The sequence below is a fragment of the Triticum dicoccoides genome, chromosome 1B (genome assembly GCF_002162155.2).
Source record: "Triticum dicoccoides isolate Atlit2015 ecotype Zavitan chromosome 1B, WEW_v2.0, whole genome shotgun sequence".
NCBI lineage: Eukaryota > Viridiplantae > Streptophyta > Magnoliopsida > Poales > Poaceae > Triticum > Triticum dicoccoides.
This window is the reverse complement of record NC_041381.1, coordinates 4,153,809-4,168,150: the sequence shown is the minus strand read 5'-3', so window position 1 is coordinate 4,168,150 and position 14,342 is coordinate 4,153,809. Positions and strand designations below refer to the sequence as shown.

General features: G+C 41.6%; 1 protein-coding gene across 2 annotated transcripts; it reads right to left on the bottom strand.

Moving 5' to 3' along the window:
* Nucleotides 1–4,155: 4,155 nt before the first annotated feature.
* Nucleotides 4,156–11,718, bottom strand: LOC119298835 (fatty acyl-CoA reductase 1-like). Of its 2 annotated transcripts, XM_037576143.1 has the most exons (8): nucleotides 11,623–11,718; nucleotides 11,076–11,179; nucleotides 10,752–10,954; nucleotides 6,802–6,883; nucleotides 5,320–5,427; nucleotides 4,938–5,223; nucleotides 4,629–4,843; nucleotides 4,156–4,533 (listed from the first exon to the last, which is right to left on the bottom strand). In XM_037576143.1, the coding sequence occupies exons 1-8, from the start codon at nucleotides 11,699–11,701 to the stop codon at nucleotides 4,273–4,275; spliced, it is 1,338 nt and encodes a 445-aa protein (XP_037432040.1). In that variant the 5' UTR covers nucleotides 11,702–11,718; the 3' UTR covers nucleotides 4,156–4,272. The 2 variants fall into 2 exon arrangements, with proteins under 2 accessions (XP_037432040.1, XP_037432046.1); XM_037576149.1 differs by lacking the exon at nucleotides 4,156–4,533 and having other exon boundaries at nucleotides 4,680–4,843; nucleotides 5,113–5,223.
* Between the last annotated feature and the right edge of the window lie 2,624 nt (nucleotides 11,719–14,342).

Here is a 14,342-nt window from a genome sequence, read left to right as displayed (position 1 = left end):
AATCACTACAAAGTTCCTATATAGCGGAGAACATAAGAATAAATTGTTTGTAGGGTACGAAACCACCTCAAAGCTATTATTTCCGTTCGATCTATTCAAGAGTTCGTACTAAAATAACACAAAGCTATTCTTTCCGTTCGATCTATCCTAGAGTTCGTACTAAACTAACACCAAAGCAGATTCATATTCATAATACTCAATCCAACACAAAGAATTTCAATGAGTGCACCAAGATTTCTACCGGAAAAACAAAGACAAGAATGTGCATCAACCCCTATGCATACACTACCCCAATGTCACCTCGGGAATCCGCGAGTTGAGTGCCAAAACATATATCAAGTGGATCAATACTATACCCCATTGTCACCACGAGTATTCAACTGCAAGACATATATCAAGTGTTCTCAAATCCATAAAAGTATTCAATCGGATAAGAGTGAAATCTCAAAGGGAAAAACTCAATTCATCACAATAGGATAGAGAGGGGAAGACACCATATGATCCGAGTATATTAACAAAGCCCGCGATACATCAAGATCGTAATATCTCAAGGACACGAGAGAGAGAGAGATTAAACACATAGGGTGGACTACAACCCCTCATCCCCGAGGGTGGACTACTCCCAACTCATCCTGGTAGCCGCCGGGATGATGAAGATGGCCACCGAGATGATTCCCACCTTCGGCAGGGTGTCGGAAAGGGTCTAGATTGGTTTTTGGTGGCTACAGAGCCCTGCAGCGGCGGAACTTCTGATCTAGGTTAACCCCGAGGGTCTCTGGAATTTTGGGGAACTTATAGGGTAAAGAGGGGGTGCGGGAGGCCACCGAGGTGGGCACAACCCACCTGGGCACGCCTGGGCCCCCAAGCGCACCCTGGTGGGTTGTTCCCCCCTCGAGGCACCCCCCCAAGTGCTGCTCTAGCCCATCGGGAGTCTTCTGGTCCATAAAAAATCCACAAAAAGTTTCTGGTGTTTGGACTCCATTTGATATTGATTTCCTACGATGTAGAAAACAAGCAAAAAACTGCAACTAGCACTGGGCACTGGGTCAATAGGTTGGTCCCAAAAATGATATAAAGTTGCTATAAAATGATAAATTATAGATACGTTGGAGACGTATCATGAACTACTCACACATCATTGAAGGAGCGGCAAGTTTGATGTAGAAGCCCTCCGTGATCGATTCCCCCTCCGGTAGAGTACCAAAAAAGGCCTCTAGATGGGACAGGGGAAGAACAGAAGCTTGCGATGGCGGAAAAATTGTTCGGATGGCTCTCTAGGGGTTTTGGAATATTTGGAAATTTATAGCACTGTAATTAGCTTAGAGGGAGCTGCGAGGGGCCCAGGAGGCATTAGAGAGCGCCTACCCCCCAGGGCGCGCTCTATTGCCTTGTCGTCTCCTCATAGGTCTTTTGATCCTCACCCAAAGATTCGAGGGTCTCTTATGTCCAGGCAAAATTCGTCAACAAGTTTCGTAGCGTTTGGACTCTGTTTGGTACAAATTTTCTGTAAAACCAAAAATATGCAGAAAACAACAACTGGCACTTGGCACTGAGTTAATAGGTTAGTCCCAAAAAATGATATAAAATTGCGTATAAAGTTGATAAGATTGATAATATAATAACATGAAATAATAAAAAATTGTAGATACGTTGCAGACGTATCAAAGAACACCATATGATTCAACTATATTAACAAAGCTCATGGTACATTAAGATCGCGCCCTATCAAGATCATGAGAGAGAGAGAGAGAGATCAAACACATAGCTAATGGTACATACCCTCAGCCTCGAGGGTGAACTACTACCTCCTTGTCATGGAGGTAGCGAGGATCATTAAGATGGCCTCGAGTGATGACTTCTTCCTCCGGTAGGGTACGACCAGGGGGGTCCGGAGGGTCCCAAAAGCTCAGGTGGTGGCACCTAGGGGGGAGGGTTCCACCCAGGCTTGTGGCCCCCCTAGACACCTTCCGGACCTTCTCAAAGCTTCATGTGTCTCTTCTTATCCATAAAAATCACAGTAAATTTTGTAGCATTTGGAGTTCGTTTGGTATGAATTTTCTGGAAAACCAAAAACAAGCATAAACCAGCAACTGGCACTGGGCACTAGGTTAATAGGCTAGTTAATGAAAAATGTACAAAAGTGCACCAAAACCATATAAAATCATCGTAAACATGGCATGAATACTTTATAAATTATAGATACATTGGAAACGTATCACCTGACAATTGGTTTAATGAACCTGCGGTACATATCATAAGTTTTTAAATAGTCATATCATTTAAAACAAACACTAGTGCCGAAAAGCAACTAGGAGGTGCACTTGAAAGCTCACACTAACAATGTGAAAGATTTGATCATTTCGGGGAGTTGCTCTCGTTTCAAAGCAATATAGAAAATAAAATTTGTGAAATTGTTTGAAAATAGAAACATAGCCTCTTTAGGTCATATCACGACCCCATGCTTAATTTCAAGACTTTTAGACTACATTTTTTAAGATTTTCTGAAAATGTAAAAAGATAATTGCACTTTTGAGTTTGAATTTACCGTGCAGTTTTTGTATAGGAGCTAAAGTTGATGCCTGGAAAATTAACTTAGGGGTTTTACTATACTTGCATAACAAATTTGAATTACATAAAGTAAATATCCATGTATTCAATTCATGCCTTAAATTAACATATGAATAAAACAATTGTAGTTCCCTCCTGTGTTCCAGTCGCCACCTTCCCGGCCAACGCTTCCCTCCACTACGTCGCCAGCCCCTACCCGCCATCGGACCCAGGATGTAACCTACTTGCGGATCTAGGACAACAACAGATGCCATCACTCGCCCGACTGCCTGAATAGCCACCATTGGGCTAGTGCCCATAGATGGGGTGCGACCTTGCGTTCGATAGAGGCCTCCACTCACTAGCCTCCCCTTCCAGCCTTGCTGACAAACCATCCATACCTCGCCAGCTTCCCTCTGCCTCCACCCCCATCGGACATAGCACAACTTAGTGCATGTCTGATAGGCTGGCTTATTAGGGATGATGGACTACTCATCCCCATGGATAGAGCCCATTCGAAAAGAATCCCAAGTTAAGCATGTTGGGGACCATTGCATGGAAAAAAAAAAATTTCTACACCCACGCAAGATCTATCCATGGGGATGCATAGCTACGAGAGGCGAGAGCATCTACATAACCTTGTAGATCACTAAGAGGAAGCATTTATCTACGCGGTTGATGTAGTCGTACACCTTCACGATCCGTCCAGATCAAGTGATGAAAGTACGACACCTCCGCGTTTAGCACACGTTTAGCTCAATGACGTCCTCACCTTCTTGATCCAGCAAGAGGGGAGAAGTAGTAGATGAGTTCTGACAGCACAACGGTGTGGTGATAGTGGTGGTGAAACTATTTCCGCAGGGCTTCGCCAAGCACAACGGATTTAGAGCGGAGGAGGAACTTGAAGGTTAGCCTAGCTCTAATTAGTCAACTAGGACTAACTAGAACTGGAAGAACTCGAGGAGGCTCAAAAACTTGTGTTCTAGGGGCTAGCCCTGCTCCTCTATTTATATGGTGTGCAACATTTTTTGATGCCAATCACATAGAAGATAGTTACTCGGTAATGTTTTGCTACATAGGGAATACATGTACTCCCTCCTTCCATCTATATAGGGCCTAATGCATTTTTCAAGACCGCCTTTGACTATTGACAAGATAAATAGTACATTAGATGTATAATGTGAAAATTATATCATTGGGAGCTCCATTAACATCTACATTAGATGCCACGTGGATGCCCATCTGTCCCGGTTCGTGTATGAACCGGGACTAAAGGGGGGAGGTATTAGTAATGACCCATTAGTCCCGGTTCATGAACCGGGACTAAAGGCCCTTACGACGGGACAGATGCCCTGTTTTCTACTAGTGTTTCACATACAAATTTGACCGTATGCTTTGTGTAAGTTGCATGTCATATATTATTCCTCTAACTTTTGGTCAAAGTTAGCCTCCAAAATGCATTAGGCCCTATATAGATGGAAGGAGGGAGTAGGTTCGCTCATAAATGTTACAATGGCAGCAAAAATGAGCTATTTTGCTAATTTGTGCTGCCATGGCGGCACAAATGTGTCTTCCCAGTTGTATCATACCTAAATAGTTTGCACTATCTTTAACGCAACCTTTAATAACCATAAATCACATTTAAGTTTAACCATACATACAAGGTGTTCAACACCAGGTATAACCATAAAGCATGTTTAAGTTTATTTGTAGATCATGTTCAGTTTAATGACACTCTAAAACACCCTCAAATATGGAGGTGAGAAATAAGAAAGGCCCTCGTGGTCCATAGTGTAGCACGGCAATCAACCTATCTCCAATTTCTACGTGGTAGGTCTCAAGTAGTTGCTTCCACCCATTTACAAGGATGCATCCATCATCTGCTGAAGTCGAGTAAGTGCATGTGAAGTTTGTCTTGTCATGGACAATAATTCGCATATCACCATTAGCAGGCATTTGCTGAGGCACACAGGGTGTTGGGATTTCCTATTGCAAAGGAACGTCATTGTAAGAGAGTCATAGGAATTCTAGTTAATTTATCAAGAGTATATGAATAACATGAAAATGGATATAATACTTACCAGGTACTTCTTCTCAATGTTCGTCATGCTCAATGTGTGAGCAAGTGGCATGTATGGTCCAAAACTTTTTCCGGCACGGTAATGCCTCACGCCTTCATTCATACTGTCCAAAAATCGTATGACCTCTTTCATCTCCTCCAAAGTAACTATGGTGCCAGCAGTATAGTAAATGTTGTCTACCATCCTCTGAGTTTCTTTTGGCACTCGTAAATAACCTGCCCAATTATGTATAAGCAATATTATACTTACAATTAGCAACTAATGTTGAGTAATATAAAGGTTTCTAGGTATCTTTAACACAAAACTTGCATGGAGGGATCATAGGAAGCTTATCCAAATCCACCCAGATGTCACAATTAGTTTGTTGGCCAATATCTGGGGACAGTTCCGTCCCAACCTCCAATTTGTAAGCTTTAGCAAAGTCTCTCCAATTAAGACAATGGAAACCAAAAAAGGTTTGATCTTTCTCATTTTGGATCATAACCTTAAAATAGAAGCCTTCTTTTATATTGAGGAAGGCAGTAATGGTGGTCTCCTCATCCCTCGCGACGTTTAGCTTCTTTAATAGTTCAGCCCTTGCAAAGCAGGGGACGCACTGAGAAAATTTAAAGATAAAAGAAAAGGTTTGCTTATTAGAATTTTTTAATAAATGCTTACAAATGAAATTTGTTCAGTAATTCATAAAATATACCGTCATAAATTTGAAATCCTCCGTAAGCGTCAGGTAGAAGCAATTGTTTCCAAATCCATCATTGGCGCACAAACTCCTTGTGTCCAAAGAGTTGGGGCAATCCATTTCCTACATTGAAACTGATAGATCTTTAGATCATATTAAAAGTTGCGAATAATAAGCTTAAATAAGTATACAAAATTAAATTCACGAGACAAACTTGCATGAATTTTTCTAAAAAAATAGACAAATATTAATGCTAGTATTTTGATGAAGCGGAAAGAAATCAGTGTTCCAAAAAAATGTTGGCAATCATTTTGAATCCGTGGAAAGGAAGACAAATCCCCTCCTCCCCCATGCGGGCTCGATGGACACTACATACGTGGAAAGGAAGACCTAAATATTATACTAGTGCTAGGCCGACCTACGAGCCCGCCAGAGGTAGTGCCAACCCCACAACTAACTTGGGGCCAAGTCTGGCCCATATTTTCATCGGTGGTCAAGGAATGGTGCTCATCACGAAATCATTAATTGAGGAGTACTCCTTGCAAAGATCACTCCGACCTTTTAAGGTTGTGACAAGTGGCGTGTTGTATGTACGCCATTTGTCGCAACCTGTGAGTTTTCCCTTTTTTGTATATTCGTTTATTCAAAACATTTTATCTCTTAAACCTTGCGTCCAAATCTCAAACAGTTTTCACTGTTTCGCGTCGAGATCTTCAAAACTAGACCACATGTTGATTGCTTTTGACGAACTTTTTCTCACGAAAAAAATAGGACGAAAAATACCGAAGCGGGAGCAAGGTTTTTTTTCCTTTCAGAAAGAGTCACGGTCGTGCCTCCCATGAAAGCACAATTGTGTCTCTCGCGGAAGCAAAAACGTGCCTCTCGCGGAAGGAAAAAAACAGAAAACATGTTTTTTCTGTTTTCCGAGAGGCACAGCCGTCGGCGCCCCCACCGCTATGCTATCAATGTCAAGCACTTGTAGTTTTGTAGATGTACCCATTGGCAGGCCCGAGGTGCCGCCGCCAATGATATTTTAGGCCAATTCTTTTCGGCAGCTTAAAAAAATAAGTTGCCTCTACCTAGATTAAAAAATAAGCCACTTTCAAAATTTGTTGAGTCTTCTATATTAGTTATCTCATAACTAGTTCGAAAGCCCCAGTGAATAAGAGAGGCGTCTTATGAATAAAACTGGGGAGGAGGCGGCTTACTTCTTAAGCCGCCAAAAGAACTGACCCTTTGCCAGATTACCAATGGCATGCCCCAAGGTGTTGACCGTTACGTCCCACCTATCAGCACTTTCCTAGTAGCGCGGTTTATCGTTCCAGTGAACAACCATGGCCACAAGTGTTACAATTATGACCATGTCTGCTGATATCTATACAGGTCTAGTTTAATCAGTTATGTGGTTCACCAATATACAGACTAGCTAGCAATTTTATAATTTGCCTAGTTATCCCATTGTTGCTTATTTAGGCTAGTAACATAGAACATACTTACCACATCAATTATGTCATCCGGGTTGCGAATGAAACATGGCAATGCTTGTTCATTGTAGGCGGCAACGAGAGCATCAAATATCCTGAAAAAATGTATCAGTTTGTTAATTAATTTGCTAAAAGATGAGATGCTACTAATTTATTAATTGAAGTGCGAGACCCATATCTTGTTCTGTTAATTGTAGTCATGTAGAGTTGTTATATTAATTTTATTTTTTATTGCAATCATGTTATCCTCTAAACCTTGGGTATTACTACTGTGAAATAGTGTTATGTCCGGTTTTATCTTCGAAGTTCATATGTAAGTAATGCCAATACATTAGAATCATGCTAGTCTCAACATTGTCCATCCTAATCGATTGAAAATAACACTAATCTACTTAAATTTTCAATTGAAGAGGAGGAGAGGAAGTGGTATATGAACTGAAGAGTGCAGGGTATATAGTGGAGCAAATAGAATAAAACTACCACAATTCGGGCTAGGATTCTGGAAAACGACCTCTTTTTGGAAACTCCAAATACCTACCACTTCGGTGGTTCACTATTTCAAAAAACTACCATGTTGTACTAATGACTGGGTTATTAATCTTAATCATGATTATGAAATATCGGGTCCACTCATCAGGTCTGAAATGACATATAAGTCAACACCGTTAGCGTTGACCGTTAGGTTGACCATTGCGAGTTATGACAGGTGGGGCCAAAATAATTTTTTAAAAGCAATCGGATTCCTACAAAAAAAACTTAAAAGCAATCAAGTCCCTATAATTTTATCATAAAAAGCAATTAGGTCCTTGCAAAAAGAAAAAACAATCGTGTCCCTGCAAAATGAACCACACGTACGCTTGGCCCGCCGTCTGGCAAACAACACATGTGGGCATCAAGGTGAGGCTCAGTGGGTGCCAGGCCCAGGAGGAGCCCCTGCACACAAGCTAGCACCACCGGCAATCTGTTCCCGGCCTCGAAGGGAGCATGGGCAGCTTCGTCCATGGCCTGCCCGTGCCGGATGCAGGGAGGCACAAGATCTTCCCCGGGGACACGCTGATGCACTGGGTGTTTTTCAGCCGACGTTAAATTGCTGCTCTGCGGGCGCTGGCGCCGCCGGAGCTATGCTCCGGGAGCTAATGTTTGTGGCCATGGAAGCACGCCGTGCAAGCATGGCATCGATGAGCAGGTTGCTTCCGTCGACGGAGGAGAGTGGGAGGATAGTGAGGGTAGGGGAGGGTGTTCATCGGCCCTTCCTGGCAACCTTGTTGCTCGGCTGCGGTGGGGGGTGTGGGCAGACTCGGGGGTGAGGAGATGGCCACAAATGGGGCGCTGGTCCAACACTTAACATGATGAGTTTATTTTCCATGTGGCCCTAACGACTGGGTCTAATATGTCATAATCCCGCTTAAAATATTCCAAGTGAACAATTAATGCTTTTGGAATCAGCGAACCACAAAAGTGGCGGGTCTTAGAAAGTTTTTTAAAAGCCATAGTTTTTCGAATCCTATGGTTGTTTTATGTTATTTACTCATGTACAGTGGCATCATATGATTTGTGTAAGTGTGAGACCCGTACGAGAGAAAAAAAATGCTATACAATTTATCTAGAAACGGCATCTTGCACGAATACAATAGGGGGAACAGATCATTGGGTGATGTGGTAGCAGAGGAGACCGAGCTACCAGTACAGCGGTTGCCAAAGTCTCGGTAATAGCACGTTATAGTGTGATATAGCACGCTATAGCGCGATATAGCATATTTTTAGACCGACGCTAGTTTGTTGTAGCGTGCTATTGGTATTTTTCCTTTATAAGGGCTGATTTATTCTCCCAGCAGACAGCCTCCAACTGTTGCAGGTGTAACCTACATGAGGATGATATGCATCTCCTTTTTAGCTGCACTTTTGCTAGGGCAACATGGTTTGCGCCTCCTTATAATGTTAGGATAGACCATGTACTTCAAAATAATAGTTCCTCTGTCCTGAAATACTTGTCGCAGAAATGTATGTAGCTAGACTTATTTTAGTTATAGATACATTCATTTTTATTCGTTTCCCTGCCAAGTACTTTCGGACGGAGGGACTAACTCTTTGCATCGTCTCATCCAGTCGCTACTGAATAGTAATCACCCTCAGGCCACCATTGCAATATTTTCAGTTTTCTCTGGTGCCATCAAAAGTCTATAAATAACTGCCTCTTTGCCAGGAAAAAAAGGTTTTGCAATGTAGGTGCATCAGGCGGCATCAGCACTTGATGTTTTCAAGCTCTTTTGGACAAGCCTGATGACACGCAACATCCAACCCTGCAGAATCATTCTATCCAGTGTACTAATCATTTGGTACAGCGGGGTTCAGCCAGCAACTCTGGTCTACTTCTAAGAGGTATTAAGATCTTCTGGGATGTGGCTTTTAAATGGTCCAAGATACCTGGAAGGCAGTCTTCTACTACAACTACTGGAATTGTTCTATTCTTCATAGACATACCTGAGGATCAGGCTGGTACACATATTGGGATCCAAGCATCAACGTCTACCATAGTTTGCCCTCTTCTGGCCTAAGCACTTGTGCTAGTTCTTGCAGCAAGGATAGATTATATACTGCTAAAGATCGCAATTTTACTCATGGGCATGAGTACCGTTGGGTACCGGTCCTGCATGGGTAGGCCATGGGCACATTTACATGCCTACAGGCAAGGTTGTCAGAATCGCGATTTTGAATCGGATTGGAGCTTCGATGGCAGGATCGCAAATCGTAGTATCTTCACTATTAGGATCGTAGAAATGTAGATTCTAAGAACTAAAATCATAGAATCATAGAGGTTAGTTTGGATCGTAAAGTCGTAAATCGTATAACAGAATCGCGATTCTGACAACCTTGCCTACGGGTAGTACCTGAACCTTACCAGACTAGTACATTGCTAGTGCATGGGTAGAACATGGTTGTCTCCTATCCGATTGCTCCTATACGGTCTGTGCGTCAAAATTGGAGCGGAACACACATGCACTCTCTTCCATGGGCTGGCCAGTACAGAGTATGCATTGCGCTTCATTGTTTTTGGGTTAATAAGCGTTCCCCTGGCAATTCTTATCTCTGTTCTTTTGGCTTTTGAAGGTTTGGCACTCGATTTTCTATTGTTTTCCATATTCTTTAACATTAAAATGAGTAATTAGAAAATGCACATGTAATTGAAAATTCATTCACGTATTCCTAAAAAAACTACCTATGTTCTAGAAAAATATTCATGTAAAATTAAAAATGTTCACGTATCTTTGTAAAAGAATCATGTAACATTTAACTCCTTTTAAAAATGGTTCATATACTGAAAATTGTTTGTAATTTTAGAAAATATTCAATTCTTGCTGTATTTCAACAACTTGTTAAACAAAAACAGAAGTAAATAAAAGACTACCCGGAAATACCTGAACATTTCAGCTAAAGAGGCCTCCAAATAGCGAAGCACAAAATACAAGTAGAAAAGTTTAGAGAGGTGTTTTTCTTAGCTCGGGGATACCTAAAACCCACCTCTTGTTAGATATTTCTGTTGTATTCTGAAAACAATTTGACACATTGTTGTACCAGGATTGTGTATCTAAAGTTTCGTGTTGATATATAGTTATTTGACACCAAAAAAGTGAAGACTCTGAATTTTATATTATATTCATATATGTTTGTATCACTAGTTCTTTTTGTATGGGGCACATACTATCTTCTTTCCTCCGATTTATATGGTCATATTGTGTAATGTTATGCTTTTTATTTTTCTAGCAATTTTGTATTAGTTCCCGAAGTAAAGAGGTGTACCTACACAGACTCTCAGCCACCACTTTGCACGAACTTTATTGTAAGTTTATGGATAAAAAAATCGATCAACAAATCCAATAATATTGTTGTCACAACAAACCAAGACTACCCGGAAAAAAACCAAGATAACTTTGTGCATCAGGGCCAATAATTCAAGGAACGAACCTTTCATCAAAGTTAGTGGTTTCAGCCACATTGATGATAACATCAATCTCCTCCGACAAGGCATGAACACTTGAGTTGTCTAGCCCTAAGTAGCCATCCATTATGTCTCCAGCGAGAGGTACTACCTTTTCTTTGATGAAGTTTTGGAAGCCAGTAATCCCGTATTTTTCTCGTAGAAGATTGAAGGGATCCTTTCCAATGACCTTTATCGCGGAAAGAGAACAGGACAGAGCAAATATTACGTGAGAATCTTTGACATTTCTCAGGATCTAATCATAGATGTCCTCTAATAGTAAGTTGAAATAAGCTAAACAAATTGTGTACCTCAGACAAGACACGCTGCTCAGCAGACGTAGCGTCGGGCGCGCGGACCAGTAGGTACAACTTCTTCACCGCCGGCTGAACCCGCAATATCTTCTCCACTAGCACTGTATGGAAGATACGAGGCAGAAGCTACCATTAGAGCAAATACAATAAGATGACATAAGTAAACTATAAGCACTTAAATATTACTTCCTCCATTTTGTAATATACGTCGTTGTAGCAAGCTAGAAGAGCTTGCTAAAACAACCTATATTTTGGAACCGTTGAACTATATCTTTGCTTAGTTAGAGGAGAAAGAAAAGTAATGGGTTGTAAATAGTAGTCAGCTGCAGCACGAGCCCAAAACATTTTGTGAGATTGTAAGGTAAACTAACTATTAATAAAGTAGTACACAATTAATATTTACTACTTTATATTCTTGCTATTAGGTCCGTTCTAGATGATATGGCAACTCCTTACAACAGATTCTTAGTTGTACTGTTAACCATAATCTTTAGAATCAAGAGTTCACGCATGCATGCAGGATACAGGCAGGTGTTAAACATACATTTCCCGAGGTACCCTGTTGAGCCGGTGATGAGGATGCACTTATCTCTCAAACACTCCGCGCCAGCGCTGGACTCCATTTCCGCAAAGATGAACGAGGTATGCTTGTACGCTTGTAGCTTTGTCGTCTGGATTCACGTCTGCTTTTTATAGAGCGATCGAAACTACAACATGTACCTCTTGCCCAATCTTGGTACGACAAGAAATCCAACGGTACTGCCTAGCTAACGCACAACCACCTACTAGTACTAATTAAGACACTATCATTAGTGCTACTTTTTGGTTGAAGCCGCACCCTTAATGAATGAATAAACCATCTTGGTCTTGTCTTATAATCACCAATTAGCTGGATGCCCAGGGTATTTGAGCAGATGTATTAACAAAATATATTTATTCTCAATCGAATCAAGGGTACTACCTTCGATCCATAATAAGTGTCGCAGTTTTAAATAAACCTAGGTAAAAATTGCGTCATTTATTTTGGATCTGAGAAAGTATTTTTTTTTCTGCCAGTTACTTGGCTGGCTCATCTTGCCAAACCAGTTGATAAACTTGTAGCCATTGATGAGTTTTCTATCATGAAGCTACAACCAGTTAGGGTCAAAATGCGATGGTGCGATCCAGCCAAACTGAGCAGCTCGAAGGAATTCTTCTTAGTGGGGCATAGGATGAATCAATCTAAGCAGGCTCCCACCCAATAGCCTCAACTCTAGGCACGGTGAGCCGTGAGCAGCGGCCACCAAATATAGACATGTTTTTCCAATATACATGCTTATATTGAAAAAAAACATGTTTATACATGCATGGCAAGAATCAACTGTAAAGGAAATTAATTTATTTCATTTGATTTTTTTTTGAGGAACCGGCAGGAGCACTGCCTTTTCATATAAGAAGGAGAATAAAGTTTATGTACAAGAGTGTTCCGGTTTTCTGAGAGAAACCGGACAAAAACCCCTAGGAACTAATCAACCAATACCGGCTGCCACCTGTGCTCGGCCAAAGGCCAAAGTCCTTTGCTTGATGTCGTCGAAGGCAATAGCTACTACCTCTAGGTGCGTGAGGCGAGTTCCATTGAAGATGCGTCGGTTTCGCTCCTTTCAGATGTTCCAGATGGTGTAAAGGAAGCGGCCGCTCCGCCTTCTTCCGTCGTCCTTGGGCAAATTGGTGGTGAACGAATCCCACCAGTCCGAAATCCCCATCGAAGGGGGCAACGTGGGCGTGGCCCCAGAATCCTCTCCCGTCCACACCTGGACGTGAGACCAAACTGCAACGGCAAACGGGCAGTCCTTGCAGATATGAGTGGCCGTCTCCAGTGCCCCAAGGCAAAGGGGGCAGCAAGGGTCGTGCGGCCAGCCACGAACGGCTAGCATGTCGGCCATGAGGATTTTTCCGTGGAGCACAAGCAGGCGAAGAACTTGCATTTTGGCTCAGCGTGTGCCTCCCAAATCTTGGTTGGGGAGAACCTGGGATAGGATGCGGAGAACTGGGCCGTGTAGGCCGAAGCAGCAGAGTATATGCCATTTATTTCATTTGATGAGGTTGTGGTTTTTGTAGTTCTCGACACGAAGGAGGCACTAGTACTACTAGGCAGCCATTGATCGCTCGATTATTTTCTATAGCAAAAAAATGATTTAATACGTCACAGACATGAAAGGGAAGAATAATAAACTGTAGAACAAACTAGTTTACTGCATTTTATGAGGGAATAATAATTCATGTGAAAGGGAAGAATATCTTCTCCAGCACGGACATTGGAATGGAAGAATAAGCTACTGTACTAGAATATTTACTGTCGAACATTAAACCGCAATGTCTATTTGTACCTCAGGAGTCAGGACCGAAATTAGAAAAGGACAATGTGCACTTTCGGCCTCTCCCGTCCAACTACTCTACTATTAACTAGTGTCATCTTAATATCCTTGTACTCCTACATTATTTGTTGGCGGGTGGTACTAATACTACTGGCTGATTGTGATAGGTAACCAACCAACGTGTTGTCTAATTAATACTCGTTTCATTATAATTCATGTGATGCATATCGTTAATTAACTCATCAAACTGTTCATATAATTATCGAAAGTGACATAGCATAATAGGTCCTTGATCTATTATCTAGACACTCCATGTCAAATTATTTCACGTACTAAGTTTCATTCTGTCAAGTATTTGACTGACCATTAGACTATTAATAGTTCAATTATGTGATATAAGTAATCACAAATAACTATGTTGGAATAATTATTTAATAAAATAAATTTAGTCTCAGTCTCTCAGATAAAAAGTACTTCATAAGTCCAAAATACTTCATCATTCCTTAAATATACTACTGCTTACTACATTTTTTTCAAAGTCAAACTTTGTCCATTTTGACCAAAGTTATAGAAGAAGTAATCGACATCTAGAATAACAAACCAATACCATTAGACTAAGGCACCTGCCTTATGTCAACCAACTCACTTGCGGGGAGAAATCAGTCGGCTCGCGAACCGTACAACCCCATGCCACTTCTACACCAAATAGGTCAATGCAACATCCTCACCTCCTCTGCATCATCCTCCTCGCATGGTTCACCCAAATGCAGTATTCACACTACTGTTTTCGTCTTTCCTCGCGTAGTAGCAATGCAATCACAAGCGTCGTCTCCCATCAGGCTCGCCGGTCATCGCTTGCAACCGGAGCACCCCGATGGACCGCATTTGCTCCCCTCGCAATACTAGCACT